Below are 20,182 nucleotides of genomic sequence, written 5' to 3'. Positions count from 1 at the left end.
ACTGTAACTATGAAAACAAATGAAAGCGAATCTGCGTACTGATTTAGTTCAGACCTGCGCATGAATAGCTATAATATTAGCATATCTTTCCTAACTTTCAGCAGGCATTTGTAATTTAATAGATTATATTAAATAATTTAGAAAACAGGTCGATTGATTTTTCAGCAATCCCATCGAATTTTGACTAAGTATTTTTAAATGTCCCTTTACATTAAATGCCGATTAGGTTAGCTGACGTTAAAAGAGTAAAGATCTGCTTAGGTATAAAATCGTTCCCTATACTAAGCTTATTTTTTTTTAAATCTGATTCTTCAAATGGCGTGCTGATGACAGAACACAATCAAAAAGAAAAATATTGAACTTTTCCTAAAATTGTGTGAACGAGGCAATGACTGCCTTTTGATGTTATTTATGCTATGGCATTGAAGACAGTTTAAAGAAAAGGCTGAAAACACAGAAAACCAAACAAAATAATGATAATATTTTTTCAGCTACTGGACTTACCGCCCATATCTGCATCAGTTGTCGTCAGCGCCCCCTGTTGTTAGCATCAGCTCAGTGGAGGGATCAAGGTTAGCTAACCAAAGTGTTAGCGCGATCTACCGAAAATGTTCCCTCAAACTGCTAGTAGCTCGCGAGCAACGGTTTGGCTATCACTGCTCTACCCTATACTCAATCCTACTTGCTGACTTAACCTGTTCATCCCTATTGTACTTTACTGTGCCATAGCACACTGCACACGGTGGTGGATTTTTTCCATTATTTTTTTTCATGAAATATCAGCGTGCATGCATCTTATCAATCTGTACGCGTTTATTTGGATCTACCCAATAAATAACAATCCAGAATATCAAGAGAATAATTTAAAACAAGAAAATTATTATTTTTCTAAAATTTGATTTTTGACAAACTATTGTAAGCTTGCATGAGAGACGCTAACATATTAAGAATTGCTATGTAAATACAGCACAATTTGAGCTAATGAAACGTATAAAATATATTTTTCTTGTAGATAGCTCATGAATCTACAGGGGGAAAAAATAGTAAGATGTTAGATAACGAAATTTTGCGAGCAAAACAAAATACAACGTACTGCGCGTAACGTATTTCATTTTAATTCTGCTCTCAGCTGTTTCTGAAACTACCTAACAGATGTCAGCACAATTGGCGTCTTGGATGTCAAAACATGTTTAGGTGGGAAATATTTAAATTATTGTAGGCAAAATGTCATAAATATTATGTAATCTGATAGTTATTTCTTTAGCATGGAGAAATCTTGTGTGTATTGTGCTTTCTTGGACCTGTCGATTGTTAATTATTCGTTAATGCTTGAATACACTTTTTTACTCATTTAAAATAAATAACATTTATACTCCATCTAACTTAACAACGGTGATCTTTTAGAATAACTGGAATTCTAAGTCAACAAAAGGTAATATGTAGGTGGTATTACGTTATTAACAATTAGTTATTTTTATTAACAGTTAGCTATTTTAGATCTGTATTTTGAAGTAATCGATTGGTGATAAAATACAATACACCTTTGTACTAGAATTAAAGACGCAGGGATATTGTCTATTTTGCTTTGTAGAGGTTAGAGATTTTTACCAGACTACACTTGTTGAAAAATGAGTGGGGAACGTTGACCTCATTTGGGTTGAGACAAGTATTCAAGTTTGCGCGGTCAATGTTCCGTTAAGGGGGTCCAGTAATTTCTTCCACACGAAATTTTTAATTTCTCCACTTCTTTCCATTGATTTTCATTTGATTACATAATATAACGTTATATTAAGTTAGGTTAGTTTTGGACCCCCATAACTGACCATGGACCGTTTGCGCTTGTTTCGAACTAATTGAGACTTCTTGTTTCTCGAAGATGATTACCTCATTTAGAGCAAAATAAGCAGTTGAATTGATTAGACAATAAACTATGGGCTAATAAGGGCATTTATTGTGTTAACCCACACGAGATTTTCAACATAACAATAATGACTTATGGATAGGTTAGATTTCGTTCACCTATTTAGTTTAGCGTCCCATTCAGCAGCGAGGCTATGTGAGTTCACCTATTTAGTACACAGGGTTTGCATGGCGGGGCTTATCGGAACTAAACTCCTAATAAGGGTCAGTTAAGATGAATTCGTGTTTTATTTCCACCAATGCCAATATGTACAAGAGGGCCAAATGTGTATCGACAACCTCTGTCCTACATTTACCTTATAATCAATAAATGGTGTATTATTTCTACCATAGAAGGGGGATTGGGTGTTATGCTAGACGTTCTTCTTGTGCTTCACGTATTATTGTCATTGTACTGAAACAGTAGGTGCTTGAAAGTATAGTCTAAACTCTTAGGGGAAAAAAAAAATTCAAGATCACATTTATTGTCGGTAGTATTGAAAGGTTTAATAACTCATTATTCCACAAAATTTGACTATATTTCGTTTACCTGTAATAGGGTATAATATCTATTAAAAGAAGAGGTTTCTGTTTAGATGAAGGGGACTAAATGTTTAGAACCTAACCTAATATTAACTGAAATTAGGGATATTTTAACTTTTTTTCGATTCGAAGAAAAGGCTGCCCTCCCATCAACTAAACATTGGCCAAAGAAAACGTATAGCATAAGTTTAAATTAGCACTGCAGGTTTTATTAATTCCACTATAAGGGGGGCGCGGTGGCTCAGTGGTAGAGCGTTCACCTCTGGTGCTTGGGGTCCCGGGTTCGTTCCCAGCCCCCGCCAAGTGAACTTTGTGGTGGACAAACACCGTGCTCGTGGATTTTCTCGGGGTTCTCTCGTTTTCTCCCACTTTCTTCATTCCACCATTTCACTCGTCTCTCATCATCACCATCTCCTTTAGCCTAACCGGCATAACCGTGGGACGTAAAACTCAAAGATTTCATTTTTTTAATTCCACTATAAAAATAATTGTTGTTTAATTGTGTACGAGTGCGAAAACGAGAAGCACACACCAATCTGTGTGTGCTAGGAGGCGTGCAGTGTTACTATACAGATCCATAGTAGGAGTAGGAACGGGTTAGAAGCCCCGCAGGGGTTCGTTAGGTTCTGTTCTCGACATTAAATGGGCAAATTAAAGACTTCCCCACATTTTCCCGTGCATTTTTCAATCTGTGGATCCGTATAGTACAACTGCTTTCTAGGAGGTCGTATGAGCTATATTGAGTCTACTCCGCGTGAGAGCAGGGCGGAACTGGAGGGGCCGTGCAGCTGCTCGTCCATAGCAAGTAAGCACGTTAGCGATGGTGGATATACGTATAGAGGAAGAATTATTAATTAGATCATTTTCTAATGTGATTGTTCATATGTTTGAAAGTAGTAAATCATACATAACAAATTTCCGATATAAGTAAAATTTACGAATGGTACTTACATGTGAAGTAACAATAATTTTTAAATTTCTAAAAAGGGGCTGCGGTGGCTCAGTGGTAGAGCGTTCACCTGTACTGCATGGGTTCCCAGGTTCAAACCCTGCTCCCGCTAAGTGAACTTTGTGGTGGACAAACACCGTGTGCGTGGGTTTCCTCGGGGTTTTCCCGTTTCTTTAAACTTTCTTCATTCCATCATTTCATTCATTTCTCTCATCATCACCGTCTCCTTTAGCCTAGCCGGCATAACCGTTGGACGTAAAACTCAAAGATTTCATTTCATTTCCTTAAATTTCTAAATTCTATTTTGAGAATCATCTAGTTAGTGAGGCATGAGCTATATAGTAATTTGGCACTTGTCAAAAAGTCACTTGTTTCGCTGCGCCTGCGAAATTTTTATGTAAATTCAACTTACACAGAAAGACCTGGACCGATCTATGTAGATAAGATGAGGTCTGTCTCTATATATGTATTTTGAAACGCATAAAATGAGAGTCTTTTATTGATGGAAAGGGAGGGGCGAGACGTCTTTTTAGCACTTTATTATAGCAGCTAAAGTTCAGCTCAAAGATAAAGTCAAAAGTGCTTTTTCATATGGGGAAGACTCACGTGACTCAAATATGGATCTTTTCCGGGAATTAAATATTTCATCAAACGTTTTCGATGTTCGCCGACCATTATCAATAACTTCTGTTCGCTGTTTAAATATTGTAATAGGTTCCTCCCTTCCTGTGAAATCGTTTTGAGGAATCTGAGGGAGAAATTCAATGATCGAACATGAAATTGACAAGTCCATGCCAGTTTGCTGATCGGAGCTATAGGGTACACATACTATGTATTATGCAGTAGACCTACCTTTACACCATATCGTTATCTTCTTACCAATGGATGGTTTCAATAAATGCTGTGACCTTTTTCGACATCCCACCCGACAGTTTGCTGGAACCCACTTCCTCTACGTCACTTATTTTATATTAGTGTTATATTCTTTAATACTTTTGTTAAAGTGGATAGTTTCAAATATCTAGGATCAATATTAACAGAGGAAAATCATATTCATGAAGAAATTAAATGTCGACTAAAAGCAGGGAATTCGTGTTATTGTTCGGTTCAAAATCTGTTGTCGTCGCGAATTCTGTCGAGGAATTTGAAGCTTAAACTATACAAAACGATAATCATGCCTGTTGCGAAACATGGTCACTTACTCTGAGGGAAGAACATAGACTGAAAGTATTTGAGAACAAGATCCTGAAACGAATATTCGGACCCAAGAGGAACGGGAATGGGGAATGGGGAATGGCGGAAACTTCAAAACGAGGAACTACATAAGTTATATGGTTTACTCAACATTGTTAGGGTAGGAGGCTTAGGTGGGCGGGTCATGTCGCTAGAATGGAAGAAAGTAGAAACGCTTTCAAAGGCTTGACTGGAAAACCAATCGGAAAACGACCATTAGGAAGACCTAGGCGCAGATGGGAGGACAATATTAAGATGGATCTCGCAGAGATTGGAATACAAAGTAGAAAATGAGTGCAGTTAGCTAAGGATAGAAGTCAGTGGAGAGCTTTTGTGAACGCGGCATTGAATCTCCGGGTTTCATAGACAATAGAATTAGTTAGTTTAGTTAGTTAGTTATATTCTTTAAAATAAAAAGTGAGACCTTAATCACTATTTGCGTTTGTTTCATGGCCATGTTTCGTTTTTATATTCTGCCCTCTTTATAAACTTGAAACTTCCGTGACAGTTCTTTGGTAACGAATTAAGTAGACTTCGTCTCTTAACTTCAACAATTAAGGATTATTTTTTCCATTGTATTCCTTATAATGCTTGCCAACACAATTATTTACTTAACAAATTGACTACAATCTAAATTTATGCATTATTAGGTAGAAATTATTATTTACATAATTCTTCCAGATATACGTTTGTTTCAGATACTTGTACTGCGAAGTCAAACAAGCGACGATCGAAATCCTTCGGAAAACACTTTGAACAGTTCCAAAAACTATAATTATTTTGAGAAAAAACCTGACTACATTTCTTAAATATTGTAGTGCTTTTAGAACATTGTGATTTCACTTTTTTTTTTTTTTTTTTTTTTTTTTTTTTTTTTTTTTTTTTTTTTTTTTTTTTAAATCAAAATATCCAACATATTTCAATCAAAAATGTTCTTGTAGGCCTTATATCCGGAGAACTACATATAGTGTAGCCAAACCCAAACTATCACTTCAAAGGCTAATTATTGGCCAAGATAGCTATCTTTTGATCCATTTTTTTTTTTTGATCATCCCTAAAATTCTTTTTTACGTTATTATTCCATATGGCTTCGATTCAGATATCCGAACTTCGAAGTCAAACAAGCGACGATCTGAAATCGTCGGTTACCACTTTGAACAGATCCAAAACCTGTAATAATTTTGAAAAAAAAAAAAAGACTAAATTTCTTAAATATTGTAGTGTTTTCAGAATGCTCAGCGATTTCACTTTTTATTCTACAGGAGTCCTATAGCAGAACATGCCGCGATCTATGATGTGATCGCAGAAAATTTGCCGCGCCTGTGCAGGAATATTGCCAGAAAAAAAAAAATGCCAACAGAAAAGTATAAAAAACATGCTATGTGTAGATGTCTTAGATGCACGGACGACTCGCATAAATATATTTTGAATTCTTGCCTACGTCGCGTAAAGCGTATTTTTAACAATCAGAAGTGTTTCTTCTACAAAAAATTGTTGTATAAAATTCCTGCAGAAAATTTTTGACTTAAAAGCTCATCACAGAAAGCAGCGGCGATTGCCCTCCCCCCTCAAAGAGAAAACTTTCTTATTTTATATATATAAATAAAACCCAACCCAGAGTTTGAGTTAAGAGCAGAAGAGCTCTTAAAAGTAGTTCTAAGTAGCAGCATGACAATCCCCCCCCCCCCCTTCAGAAATTGGTCCTGGATCCGCCTCTGGTAGAAAGACGAAGACAGGATTTGACTAACAATAAAATAAACAATATAAAGAGAAGTAAGTTCCAGTAAACAATTGGACGGGATGTCGAGAAAGGTCACAGAGGTTGACCTAAATGATTCATTAATAACAAGATAATGACGTGGTACAAAGGCAGATCTATTATATTTAAATTCCTACCAAGCTTACACTTTTCACAGATTTTATTAGTAATTGTATCATTTCTTTAATTAACGTTATTAACAAAGTTGCAACAACTTTTTTTGGGGATCGGGAAGTACATATTATCAACCTGCAAATAGTGGAAAACTTATCTACATTGTAACATTTGTTTCAAAAAAAGTGATGATTTTGCTTTTTCTCTCACAAGGTTCCACAGGAATGCAGGTATCTACTACCCTTATGTCACCAGTTTAGCAGTGAGTAGATGTAAGCGATAAAGATGTCGGCGAATACCGAAACAGTTTGTTAGAATTTTGTGATCCTCTGGACACTTTAGGTAAGATCTTTTTTTTATATTTTCGAGTTAATCATTAGATATCTTATAGCAATTAGTCTATTAACAATAACACAGCAAATAATGCCATTTTTATGTCTATATGATACAAATAATCTCGGTATGTTGCTTTTGGATAAAGTAAGTCTATTAACATATCACGAATACAACATTACAATAATGATTATTATGAGCAGAACTTGATGTGTCTGTACAAATGAAAAACCTAATGAATATTAAGGTAAACAAGAAAAGTTCATTTTCCTATAAATGTCTCTCAGTACTTCGTATGTCACCCCTTAGCCGCCTTCGGTGCTGCCAATGTCTGTGTCATGCTGTACACCAATGTTTGGCATACATCAACCTCTATTTCGTAGTACCATACAACAACAATGGCTTCGAAGAGCTCTATTCTGGTCTTAGAGGTTTTTCCCTGAAGCCAACGGGACATTGAGGTGCCACAAATTCTCAATGGGGTGTATATCAGGGGAGTTCGGTGGCCATCAAAACCGGTTAATGCCCATCTGAGAACACCACGTATTAACTATTCGTGCTCTGTGACAAGGAGCGTTATCGTTTTGGAAGATGAAGTAATCTAAATTGTCACATGAAAAGTAGTCTCTAGTAGTTGGCAATAACTTTTTTGATAGTATTGTGATATATTGTTCGGCAGAAACGATTCCAGTACAAATTTCTAGTCTTCCCACAACTCTCGAGGTGAAATAACCCCACACCACAACACTTGCACTGGACTTTTGTGTCGCCAAAACGCATTCACTCTTCAGTTCCACACCTTTCCTTACACGCACACACTAGAGGTAAGTGCTCTACCGACAGACAGCGTGCCCCTCCCCCGAGTTGTCGCATCAATGCCACAGTCTTGGTCGCACTTTTGTCCAGTTTCAAACAATTTAATGTTTGTATGCTGTACCATGGTGTTAACCAGACTGCAGCCTCCACTACTGATTCATTATGATGTCATAGTTACCGTCATGCTAAATGTACAGAGATGTAATATTGCCAGTTTGTCGACGCAGGTTACATATTTCGTTGGCATACAATCATTTGTTGCTGACATCTTTCTTTTCTCTACAATAAAATCAGGGGGCTTGGAGGCTCAGTGGTAGAGTGTTTACTTCTGGTGCGTGGGGTCACTGGTTCGATTCCCCGGCCAACATCGTGTCCATGGGTTTTCTCTGGGTACTCCAGTCTCTTTCCACAGTCCACCAGTTCTTCTAGCACCATTCACTCGCCATAATGATCCGTCTTCCTTAGCCTAAAGGGCATATTAACGTTATAGCCTAAAGGGCATATTAACGTTATAGCCTAAAGGGCATATTAACGTTATAGCCTAAAGGGCATATTAACGTTATAGCCTAAAGGGCATATTAACGTTAAACTGAAAGATATCATTTTAGTCATACAATAAAATCAGTCTCATTTTTTAATTGTTAGACCGTATAACAAAAGTTGAAATTAACAACCACTAACTTCGTGTTACTATTATTTGCCTTGGGAATCCTAATTTGATGATTGCTTTTGTGGTATAATTTCGGTAAGTAATCCTGTTGCCGAGATAATACCAGAAAAATAATCAAATTAGGATTTTGAGACTTTTTTTTTTCTTTAAGATAATGGTTGTTAATCGTAATTTAAAAGACCCAGATTATATTTGTTAAATTTAGAGTTGCCAACTAGCCGGTATTTCACCGGCCTGGCCGGAAATATTACTGTTATTTTGACTAAGGCCGGTAGGACTTCTTACCAGCCCCTTAATTACCGGTATTTTGACATCTAATCTAGAAGAAAACATAAATTTTTTTTAACAGTACCGTTACAAATACAAATTTTCGTTGTATTGTACATAAAGCGATAATTTCTGTTGATTTGTGGTAGTTCTTTTCATTTATTTAACATAAGAAATTTGATAATAGTTAGATTTTATTGTGAAACATTGTTCTCAAGATGTATAATTTGCCATAATTGTGCGGCATAAATCTAGTGATCAATTTAAATTGTCCATCGATTATTGCCAAATAACTCTTAGGCATATCATTAGTACAATGTTTGTTGCATTGTGTAGCTTCACATCCCTAGCTGCTGTATGACAACTTTCCTTAAAGTTCCAACTTCCTTCCTTAGGACTTCTTAAAGCAATTTCCTGTAGTCGAAGTGTTAAATTTAAAGAGTAAATTTCATTTTGTAAATCCAAAATTGTCACATGAGGATTAATATACTCTTATTCATCTGTTTCGATAATTTTAAAGAAATGGCAGTTACTGGTAAATACAATAAAATGATCAATACCAACTTCAGTTTCTCATTTTTAGCACAATGTATCTATTAAGCTTATTAGTGAATGTACTAAGGATATGCAGAATACTGATAATGCACTTTTGTCCACGATAGTACATTTCCTTCCCGTGGACGGGTCCGAACAGAGATATTTCACACTTTGGCCTTTATTATAGGGAACTTTGAGGGGCTGCCGGAATTTTTATTTTTCAGAGTTGGCAGCCCTAGTTAAATTAATGAAGGTGTTTTATTATCACCTTCAGTTGACAGTGCGGAAGAAGAGAATGTGGCTTTTTCTTTATTAAATGTAAGTTCTAATTCTAAAAAATATTTCATTTTGTAATTGAATGTTTTGATCCCTTAGGAAAGATTGACCAGATGCAAACAGACAAACATGGCCCACGGTCCTTTTACGAGGGACAGCGAATTGTCTTCCAATGACTTTCAGCAAAGGCTCTATCAATGGTAAGATTCTATGTTTGATAAATATATCAGTATTATTATTATTATTGTTATTAAGTATTCTGCCTTTCGGCAGGTTTTATTTATTTTTTTTATTTATTTAGGCTCGGAAATGTTTCTTCCCCGTTTTTCGAGCTTCCGTGTTCTCTTTTAACTCCCAATATTTTTTTCTGTTTCTCAAATCATCGATCAGTTGTATTCTTCTTCTTCCTATTCCTCGCTTTCCTTCCATCTTTCCTTCTATAGCGGTATGGAGAAGATAATTTCTTCGCAAGATCTGTCCAATCCAAATTGGCCTTCCTACGAATGATGCTGGCTAGAAGTGTCCTCTTCTCTCCTATCCGTTTTAAAACATATTCGTTTGTTACTCTTTCTGTCCATTTTATCTTCTCCATCTTCCTCCAACACCACATTTCGAAGCTCTATAATATTTCTTCTCTAACTTCCGTAATGTCCAAGTCTCTGAACCATACAGTCCAATGCTCCAGATATAACACTTGACCAACTTCTTCCTAAGTCCAATATTAAGTCTGTTAGTTAAGAGTGATCTTTTCTTGTTGAGTACTTCTTTGGCCATGGCAATTCTTGACCTGATCTCTTTGGTGCAATAAGCGTCTCTTGTCACAATACTTGAAATTATCGACCTCTTCAAGTTCTCTTTGTTCTACTCTTACCTGTTCATAGATGTATATATTTTTTTTTATTTTGTGCAATACCTTGTAAAGATTTTTCTACTGCTTTTGCTTCTTATTAGGAAGCTATCGAAATAATTCCTTTTCTTGATAGCTGTTTGATGTTTCTTACCGATACCGAGAATTTGTGGCACACTGATTACAAGGAATTTGATCCAGATCACTAGTTGGTTAACGATAGCATTGGACACTTACTAAATAGTTAAACCCTCTTATTTCATTGTAATGTAAACTGTAAACTGTTTGAAGAGCAGTCTTATCAGCAAACTCAAAATGTACTTAACTTTTGCTTCTTCAAATTATTACAGGTTGTATGAAAGAACGAATATTGTTACCTGTGAAATGCGTCATGGCTTGTTATTTCTTACTATAAAATATATTTCACAAATCTCACTGCTTATGAATGGAGTCCTCCGAATTGCGGTTAAAAGGGGAGTTACCGTGGTCCCGTTTTTTTTTCCGGGGGGGGGGGCGGTTGAAATGTAGATTTCGATGAGCTGTGTCTAATGGCACCACTTTGATTTCTGGAAACTACCGCTTCAAGATCAAATTAGGGCTCAAAAATAAAACGTGGGACCATTTGGGCAATGCGGACTGACAGGGGCAAAATGGCTGTCATTCGATTCGTATTTACACGTACATGAATAATTGATATGCCATTTTCCCGAAAATTCTATTTTGACCCCGAAAATGAACGAAAATCTGGTATTTTGGTTTTTGGATTTTTATTAATTTTCCGGATCAATTGATATACTATGGCATATCAGTTATTTATGTACGTGTGAATACGAATCGAATGACACCCATTTTGCCCCTGTCGGTCCGCATTGCCCAAATGGTCCAACGTTTTATTTCTGACCCCTAATTTGACCTTGAAGCGGTCGCTCCCTGAATTCAAAAGTGGTGTCATTAGACACAGCTCATCAAAATCTACATTCTAAACCCAAAAAAGTTGAAAATATGGGGCCACGGTAGCTCCCTTTTAACCCCAAATTGCTTCTTGAACTTCTTTATTATTATTATTATTATTATTATTATTATTATTATTATTATTATTATTATTATTATTATTATTATTATTATTATTTTGGTCGTCTTGTTTGCCACAAGATTTTTTGCCGCCGTGTGTTTGAGGCTCCTGTTTAAAGCATGCAATTTGGCGACAGTAGGATCTGGAACTGAGAAATACTGTAGATGATATATCTAAGTATAATTCTTAAAATAGACACACAAAAAGACAATTTGTAATAGATATTGCATATGTAATGAATCGCAGGAAACGCTGTCATTAGGTTCCCAGTGTTGTTATTTTTATATGTATTCTAGTGTTACTCGTTTGTTATGTTATTTTATTATGATTACTGAGGATGGCAAGAGAAACAAACGTAATGAATAGGCTCGGGAATCGAACTTGAAATCCGTCCAGCACCTATGCATCGATAGCTTCGCAAATAGCAACCTGAATGCATGTAAAGGTATCCGCACACAAATACTGTTTCAGTGGAAATTGTGATGTGATTCAAACAAAACGAAGTTTTGTTCCAACCTCACCACACCACAAACAACCACAATTAATCACAATATTAACAGTTATTTTAAAAGCAATAACTTCAGCGATTTGATTTAACTGTAACATAATATGAAACCTAGTATAGGTGGCCTATGGTCATAACGAGCACTGAGAAAAATACTGAATCAAATACACATATGATTCAATTTCTTATATGAGCTCCTCCGTGGCTAAGCGGTTAGCGTACGCGCCTTTGGTGCGGGAGACCCGGGTTCGATTCCCGGTGGGAGCTCATGTGGTTCGGATTCCACATTAATCAGTAGGTCCACGTCTCATATAGCCTCGCTGCTGAACGGGACGTAAAACTCAAAATCAATCAATCAATCAATTTCTTATATTTAATTATTTGAGAATTGCATTCTACATACTTACTTATTTTATATATATATGTTTAAAATAAACTAAAGGACAAAAGAAGAATCTTCACAAAATTTATAACAGGTCTTTCTGTTTATCAGCCACCTTCTGCAATGACGTGTCGCTCTTCCCGCTTCTCTGAGGAAGCACCGCCCACAGGTCTAGAACCCAGGCGTAAAAACAGTGCGTCTATCGGTCACGAAAGTGCCGAAATCAGAAAACGGTCGTGAAAGTCAAGAAATTTAGCTTTTTTAATCTACAAATATAAGTACAGGCTGGAAAAATTTTGTTCTATAAAACGTCAAAATTCACTACCAAAAATGTCTGTATGGTCAGCTTTAGACGCTACCAAATCGCAAGCAAAGCACGCTTCTAACGCATGCAGGAGCTCCTTCGTGGCTAAGCGGTTAGCGTACGCGCCTTTAGCGTGGGAGACCCGAGTTCGATTCCCGGCGGGAGCTCATGTGGTTCGGATTCCACGTTAATCAGTAGGTCCACGTCTCATATAGCCTTGCTGCTGAAAGAGACGCTAAACTAAAATCAACTCAACTCTAACGCATGCATGAAAATTCGGCCTAATTCGCACCCAAGTTCGCTCTTGAGAATATTACGAAATTTTAAGGTTTGGTAAAGAAAAAGTCACGAAGTTTCATTTTGGAATTTTAGTAGACACCCTGAAAAAGTAATCTCGAAACCCGCATTTAGTACAAACTTTTACCATTTCGTCTGCACATGCACTCTCATTGGCTGGGGCATTATCGTGACGTATTAAGCAAAATCTATGAGAGTATGTTATCGCTCCATTTCCGATAAACGACAACAGTAATGTCAAGGACTTGCGCGTAATATTTTCTGGGAAGCGTTACCTAATTTATTTTCTAGAGTCAGCGAGGTCTGGTGGCGACGGGCCCATATCGCCTCGCCAGGTTCTTACTTCGTGGGGTGCCATGTTTACAACTAGTTGTGTAGGAGAGATCGTATACTACTACTTCGACGAAGTGCACACGCCGTGGTAGAAGCTACACATGTCGACACGGGACGCCGTTGAGAGGTGCAGAACAGAACATATGGTATAAACAAAAGTGTAGAGGGTGAGGTAACGTAGTTTTGTTTGTAAAATGTAGAGTTGCGGAGTCAATGTAGTGACAGTAATTCATAAGGAAAACAAGTTTTGTAGTTCTTTATATCTTTTTTATATGTTAACGTTTAAAAAGCCAAAAATACCATATTTTGAACAGTGTTCATGACGGTCAGAGCGTATATGTAGTGCTTGTCGTTGGTGTTCCAATAAGCAAAAATTAGGGATACGAAACCATCGTAAACACCTTTTCAAACCTTGGTATTTTTTTGGCCTCTCGGTCAAATTTTATACTTTAGACATATGGCAGCAAAATTCTCGTGCCAAATAGAACAAGGTGCACAGTAGATAGTTACTCAAATCTAGAGTGATCGAAAACTTTTAAGCGGTAGCGTATCGTTGACGTTCAGTTTCGGGGCCGTTCGTCAAAAGATTTCGTCAGGACGAATGAAACATTTAGAGCCTGTCTGTTCCACCTGTGCCCTCGGAAACTATGTGAACTATACTTCGCCCCCACCCCCGCCATCCTCTGACAGATGAAACCCTCCCTTTGCATAGGGAAAAGAAGTGAATGACCTCCACTGTGTTGCGAATTTGTCATTCAGTCGTTTGGTCTCGATGAGTGAAGATCGTAGGCTACTTAGAGTAGCTAACAAGACAGAACACAGCGAAGTCCGTGAAATAATTCATTGTGGCAACGCTTCCGCATCCAACAATTGAAAGATGTCGGCCGCAGCAACTTGTCCCTTCTCTTTCGAGGGAGGTACGGGAAATCACATATCGACAGCAGCGCCAGCTGGGGGCACAGTTCAAATAGAAAGGCTCTACTTGAAAACACATGCGTGACATCTGTTTGTCAAAACAGTTGTGATGGACCAAATTGACACACTACACTACTAGTACGTTAAAATTTCGCTCAACAATAAAACAGCATAACTGTGTTACTTGACGCCATCTTATTACATCTCCTTTAGAATTGTTTGGCCAAACTCGATCCCTCTTCACGACTACTTCCGTATGAGCGAAACTAATACTCAACTTTGAGAGACTAATTTCCTACAACTGCTCAGCATTACTGAAACATATGTAACCGGAGGAAATGAGATACTGTTGACAAACGCACATGCGCGAGCTTCAGTACTGTGTATTTTTTTAAACCGTATATTCACCGTACCAATTTTCCTTTTCTAAACAGGCGCAGTAACTGAGTGGTAGAGCGCTTACCTCTTGTGCGTTGTGTCCCTGGTTCGATTCCCGGCCTAGTCAATTTGTGGTAGACTACGTCGTGTTCGTGTGTTTTCTCGGGATACTCCCGTTTCCTCCTACTTTCTCATTCTACCAATTCATCCATCATCATTCACTTACTGTAATCATAATCTCCCTGTGGGACGTTAAACTGAAAGATTTCAATTCATTTTCAGAATCGTAAATATATAGAGCGTTCAAAAAGTCTCTATACACCTGAATCGTCACATATTCAAAGCAACAAGAAAATTATTTTACTCAAAATTTATTATATTTTATGGCATAAAAGCACTATGTACAGGGCGTAGCATATACACACACACATTTTAACACCCATTTTCACAGCAAATGTTTTAAATGTCCCCCATGAGCCCTCCAATCATGCTTGCACACGTTTCTTCTTGTTCTCAAATACTCTCAAGAAGTTGTTCATGTGGAATGCTATGAGCAAAATCTCGAATAGCTGTTTCGAGTTCTTGTAGCGTGTGGGGGTTCCCTTTATAAACAGAATTCTTTGCATAACCCCAGAAGTAAAAATCCGGAGGAAACAAGTCAGGAGACCGAGGTGGCCACAATCCCTTTGAAATTATTCGATCTCCAAAAACCTCTTGCAGTAATCTCATGGATTGGCTAGCTGTATGTGCTGTAGCGCCATCTTGTTGTATCCAAGCATTACGAATTTCGTCTTCCGTTAGTTCTCCCATGAACTGGTGAATAATTTCACAATAACAAGTTGAATCTATTGTTTGTCTGAAAAATATGGGGCCGAGTATTCTTCTTCTGGATATTGCAGTCCACACCTCTACCTTCTGGTCATGCAGAGGAACTTCATGTATGACATGTGGGTTTTCTGCACACCACAAACGTGAGTTCTGGGCGTTGATGTAACCTGATAAATGGAACCAGGCCTCATCAGTAAAAAAAAACATTATCCAAAACATCGTCAGACTTGTCCATAACAAACTGTGTAAACCATTCACAATACTGCACTCGTTTTACACTGTCGGGAGGAAGTAACTGCTGCACCGCTCTCACCTTATACGGGATAAGACGCAGTTTCTTACGAACCGCCTTTTGTGCCGTACCAACACTTATTGCTTCTTCCTGGGCAAGTTTTCGAAGTGGTTTATGGGGGCTACGTTGCATTGCATCCGATATATGTAGCAATTTTTCTTCATCGAGCACTGACGGTCTACCACTTCGATCATAGTCCATTACCGTTCCAATGTCTCTAAATTTATCGATCAGTGCCCTTACAGTGTGACGATTCGGAACAGGTGTATCCGGAAACCTAGCTGCAAACTTATCTTTGACTGTCTGTTTGTACTCACCTTGTTCACGGAACACATGTTCAACCAGGAATATTCGTTATTCCAAAGTTAACACCATTGTTTCAGAGACCGTTAACTTGATGCAACAATCACTTCAACGTCACTTTGCCGACTGGAATCTAAGAAAGGAACTTCACGCAAGGCGATAATATAGCAGTGTTGCAAACCTTCGCATAAAATTTTATTTCATGTGACTTTGACTTGCCACGATTCAGGTGTATAGAGACTTTTTGAACGCTCTGTATATATATGTAATTAATTACTTTAGTGAGGTCTTGTTTCAGTGATGTTCGTTTTGTATGCCGATATTGGTTGTGGTCTTTTACAGAACCAGAATAGGCTTCTGGTGAACATGTCGAAAAAATCAGGCAAGTTTCAGGTCAGTTGATTGTATTTTGGTCCATTGCACCTCCGTGCCTCTTAACATTGCAACTCACTTTCGCTTAGACGTATGTTTATTCTTGACGTCTTTCATATTAACAGTAAAGAATACGTCAGCTTATGTGCTGAAAAAACAAAAAAAACAAAAAAAAAACGCAATATTGCAAAGTGTAGGATTTTCTTAAAAATAAAACAAACAAATGTAAAACTCACTTAAGCACCCTGATTATTTACTTTTTTTCTGTATATTTCAACGACTCTGTCATCATCCTTGGTATTTGCCCGTTAACGAATTTTTACGTTGATTGGTCGACTCACCACATTACCGATATCATTCCTGATCGTAGAGAAATCATTCTTATAATTCGTTAACACACAACACTACCTTCAACTTATCCTAAGAGAACCCTTTTTAAAGAGCTGGTGCACTGAAGAAGTCCACAGTGTTGATTGTTTTATGGCATTTTCCTGTTTATTTCAATTTATGGTGTCCCATTGCTTGTGCTGACTACTTTTATTTTGATTTAATTTTGGGTTCTTGATCCTTGTTCGTTGAGAAAAAGACTCATAAAATGCTTCGTGTGGAGTATTATTGTACAGTCCGCAGCAAACAACCTGCAACATGAGCATGTAAGTTTATTGTGAAACGACGAAGTCTTTTGCTCCAAAATAAGTGTGCAGAGGAGAACGCCGAGGTTTCTCTGGCGTGATTCGTGTCACTTAGACGTTATGTCGATTCCCTGCGTTGTTGGGTATAGTTTCATGGTGCAGGTTTTTTTGCTGTGGACTGTACTATATGGGCGGAAACATAGCCATTACGTAAAAATTATGAAAAGCAACTACAAGCTTTCGAAATGTAGGTATGGAGAAGAACAGAGTTAACTGGGTGGAGCGGAAAATGAATGAGAGATGTTAGAAATGGTCGGGGAGAAAAGAACAATTTTAAATATTATTAAGAAGAGGAAGAAAAACTGGTTGGGATATTAGCCAAGAAGGAACTGTGTCATGAGGGACGTGCTAGATGGTATGGTGAGAGGGAGGGGGCGAAAACTACGATTGATGGACGATATGAAAACAGAAGAAAATCATAAGTTAAGACGAAGCGGTTAGCGGAAGACCTTGGAGCATTTAAGCTTCTCAGTTTCGGCAGGTAACCTACCAATAATAACAATACCTATGATGATGGTGATGATCTATACGTTTCAACGACTCCTTGTCGTCATCCTCGGTGTTTGTCCGTTAAGGAATTTTTACATTGATTAGTCGTTTGGCATTTCCGATATAATTTCTGCTCGTAGAGAACCATTTTTAAAGAGTTGATGCACTGTTGATTATTTTGTAGGATTTTCTTGTTGCAATGAATGATGTCCCATTGCTTGTCCAGGCTACCTTTATTCAGATTTAATTTTGGGTCCTTGATCCTTGTTCAATCGAATTGCTATATGTAATACTTGCATCTATGCCAACCACCAGTATGCAGTAATAATACAAGATTAAACAATCTATTACGAAATTGTAGTTTAACTCCCGTTCCGCATTTACCATACTCATACAAAGCAGTAAGGTGTACCGCGGTACTTACACGAGTTAGTTTACGCACAAGATTAATGATGCAGTGATCACTGGTATAACCAAATGTATAAATACATCTCGTGTCAATTATAATTGGAATTAGAAACTACTTGAGATCCTTCACTCTTTAACATCAGTCATCAAATTCGAAAGTAATAACAATAATTACTTCTTTTACTAATTTGTCCTAAGTAGTTAGTAAAATGCGAAACATTTTCCGCCAGGGTGGAAATCAGTCTGATTGAAATCAAAATTTAAATCACTTGAGTTTTTGAATGAAAATCGTTGATTTAAATCAAATTTCGAAATAAATTAATTTAAAGTGGAAATAAGTAAAATACTGTTCTGTTATTTCGATTATAGAAGATAATAGTCATAATACAATGAGACTCAATGCATGTACAGCACAGTATAAAAACGAATGTCATGCAGAGGATGATTTTATAAAGTCCCGATTTAAACGGGTAACAGGGCAATCCTACTTTCTTCTCTTCGTAACATAGGGTTTGTAAATCGTTAACTATTCCAACGGGAAAATCACCATCGACATTTAAGACGAAAATTCTTTTGTGTGGGCGTCAGTTTGTTCCAGATCATAGGAGCATATTTAGAGAGGCCCGATTGTCTCTCCCAAGTTTTTATATATATATATATATATATATATATATATATATATATATATATATATATATATATATATTATAACGAGGCTAAATTATGTATTTTATATGTATTTCGTGCTGCAAGCTAGTTCCGTTTTTTTTTTTTTTTCCTTTTATTTTCTGCCAAATATCAGTAACTTTTCTGAAAGAAAAGTGTCATTTTAATAAACGTAGCTGTACTTTTTCCTTAATGCTTAAGAAACATTGTTTGGAATTAAAATAGGTTAACGACTGGGGGTTAATTCAGAATTCAACCCAAGTACTTTAACTTAAGGTTGGTGTAAAGGAACAAGTTTTGCCGATAGATGGCACTACAGTCCGTATCTCTCCCATGTATTTTTTATCTTTTACGAAAATTCACGATTTCTCTTACAAATTTCAACCTACAGACTTCAAATTTTTAGAAAAGGAACTTCGTAATCTATCGAAGGCAATAATCCATGCCGATTCTTTATTTAGAATTTTCTTCATTGTTGAAATGGCTTGATTGTTGAGATAAATATCCAAACCTTTAACAATGGAACTGTTTCAACAATGCAGAAAATTCAAAATAAAAAATCGTCACGGATTGTTCCCTTTAATAGGTTATGAAGTTCCTTCTCTAAAAATTTGAAGTCTCTAGGTTGAAATTTATAAAAGAAATTGTAAATTTTCGTGAAAGGTAAAAAAATACATGGGAGAGATACGAAGACTGTAGTGACATCTATCGGCAAAACTTGTCCCTTTACACTAACCTTAAATGGCATTAATTAACATTTAATACTAATTCCTAATGTGTTTTCTTCAGTTTGCGACTTGTATTATACGAGGAGAAAGATTCGATTTACATTTAAAAAATCGATTTAAATCAAAAAGTCAACAAAAATGATTTAGATCTGTAATAGTCTTGGGGCCATCCATAGGTTCTGTTGGATCGAAAAGGTCGAGAGCAAATTATTACTGGACTTCGTCTAATGGTACTAGCGGATGATTTCTGGCTTAGTCACATGTTCTGAAAACCGTGATTTTTTTTTTTTTTTTTTTTTTTTTTGCAATATGGCCGCCAACGTCAAAGATCACCAAAAAATTACTCTATATCAGAAATCTTTAAATATATTTGAAACGGTTTAGTTTTTTTGAAAAATAGCCTTCTACAAAAGTTGTTTACAATTAAATCTTCAACAAATTCACTATTTTTAGCATTTTGTCCAGTGGCGTAGCGTGATAAAAAAAAATAGGGGGTCACTGAACTCTTACAAATCTCTGGACCATATAAATATCCATATGATAAAAAGGTAAGTAGGTATTTCAGGGGAAAATGTTGGGGGTATGTACCTTCCTATTCCACCTTCTCCCTCCCCCGATGCAATGCCCTTGCCTGAAAACCTACCTTTATCGCAAAAATGCTGATATATAACGTAACCGTATACGCTACATTGTATTTTAATTACTTTTACGGTATTTAGTTAAGTGTAAGTCATTATAATTTCTCAGAGGCTTTATTTCATTAAGTATAAGTAATCTTACTGTATTTAGCATAGCTAGTTTTAAAATTTTCTTGGGCCTGGGTTTGTTCAACACTTGTAAAGTTATCATCAGCTACATTGGTGACTACCTGAGTGAAAGTGGAGCAAAAGAAGTGCTAACAGAGGTAGAAATATTTGGAACAAAAGTGACTGAGAGCGTGCTTTGTGGTAGCCACTACTCTCGTGGAATTCGAGG

The 20,182-nt window shown here is 36.9% G+C and overlaps 1 protein-coding gene across 2 annotated transcripts in view; it reads left to right on the top strand.

Moving 5' to 3' along the window:
• The first annotated feature begins 1,096 nt into the window (after positions 1-1,096).
• LOC145669562 (uncharacterized) overlaps positions 1,097-20,182 on the top strand; it is a 68,516-nt gene continuing 49,430 nt past the window's right edge. The window contains exons 1-3 of one of the 2 annotated variants that reach the window (XM_081737769.1): positions 1,097-1,194; positions 6,711-6,839; positions 9,496-9,596. In XM_081737769.1, the coding sequence (XP_081593895.1) occupies positions 9,526-9,596 (71 nt within the window). In that variant the 5' untranslated portion in view covers positions 1,097-1,194; positions 6,711-6,839; positions 9,496-9,525. Of the gene's footprint in view, positions 1,433-6,710; positions 6,840-9,495; positions 9,597-20,182 lie in introns of both variants that reach the window. The other variant, XM_081737768.1, reaches the window with a different exon arrangement.

The sequence above is a fragment of the Thermobia domestica genome, chromosome 14 (assembly GCF_964235325.1).
Source record: "Thermobia domestica chromosome 14, izTheDome1.hap1.1, whole genome shotgun sequence".
Classification (NCBI taxonomy): domain Eukaryota; kingdom Metazoa; phylum Arthropoda; class Insecta; order Zygentoma; family Lepismatidae; genus Thermobia; species Thermobia domestica.
This window is presented reverse-complemented; position numbering and strand designations above follow the sequence as displayed.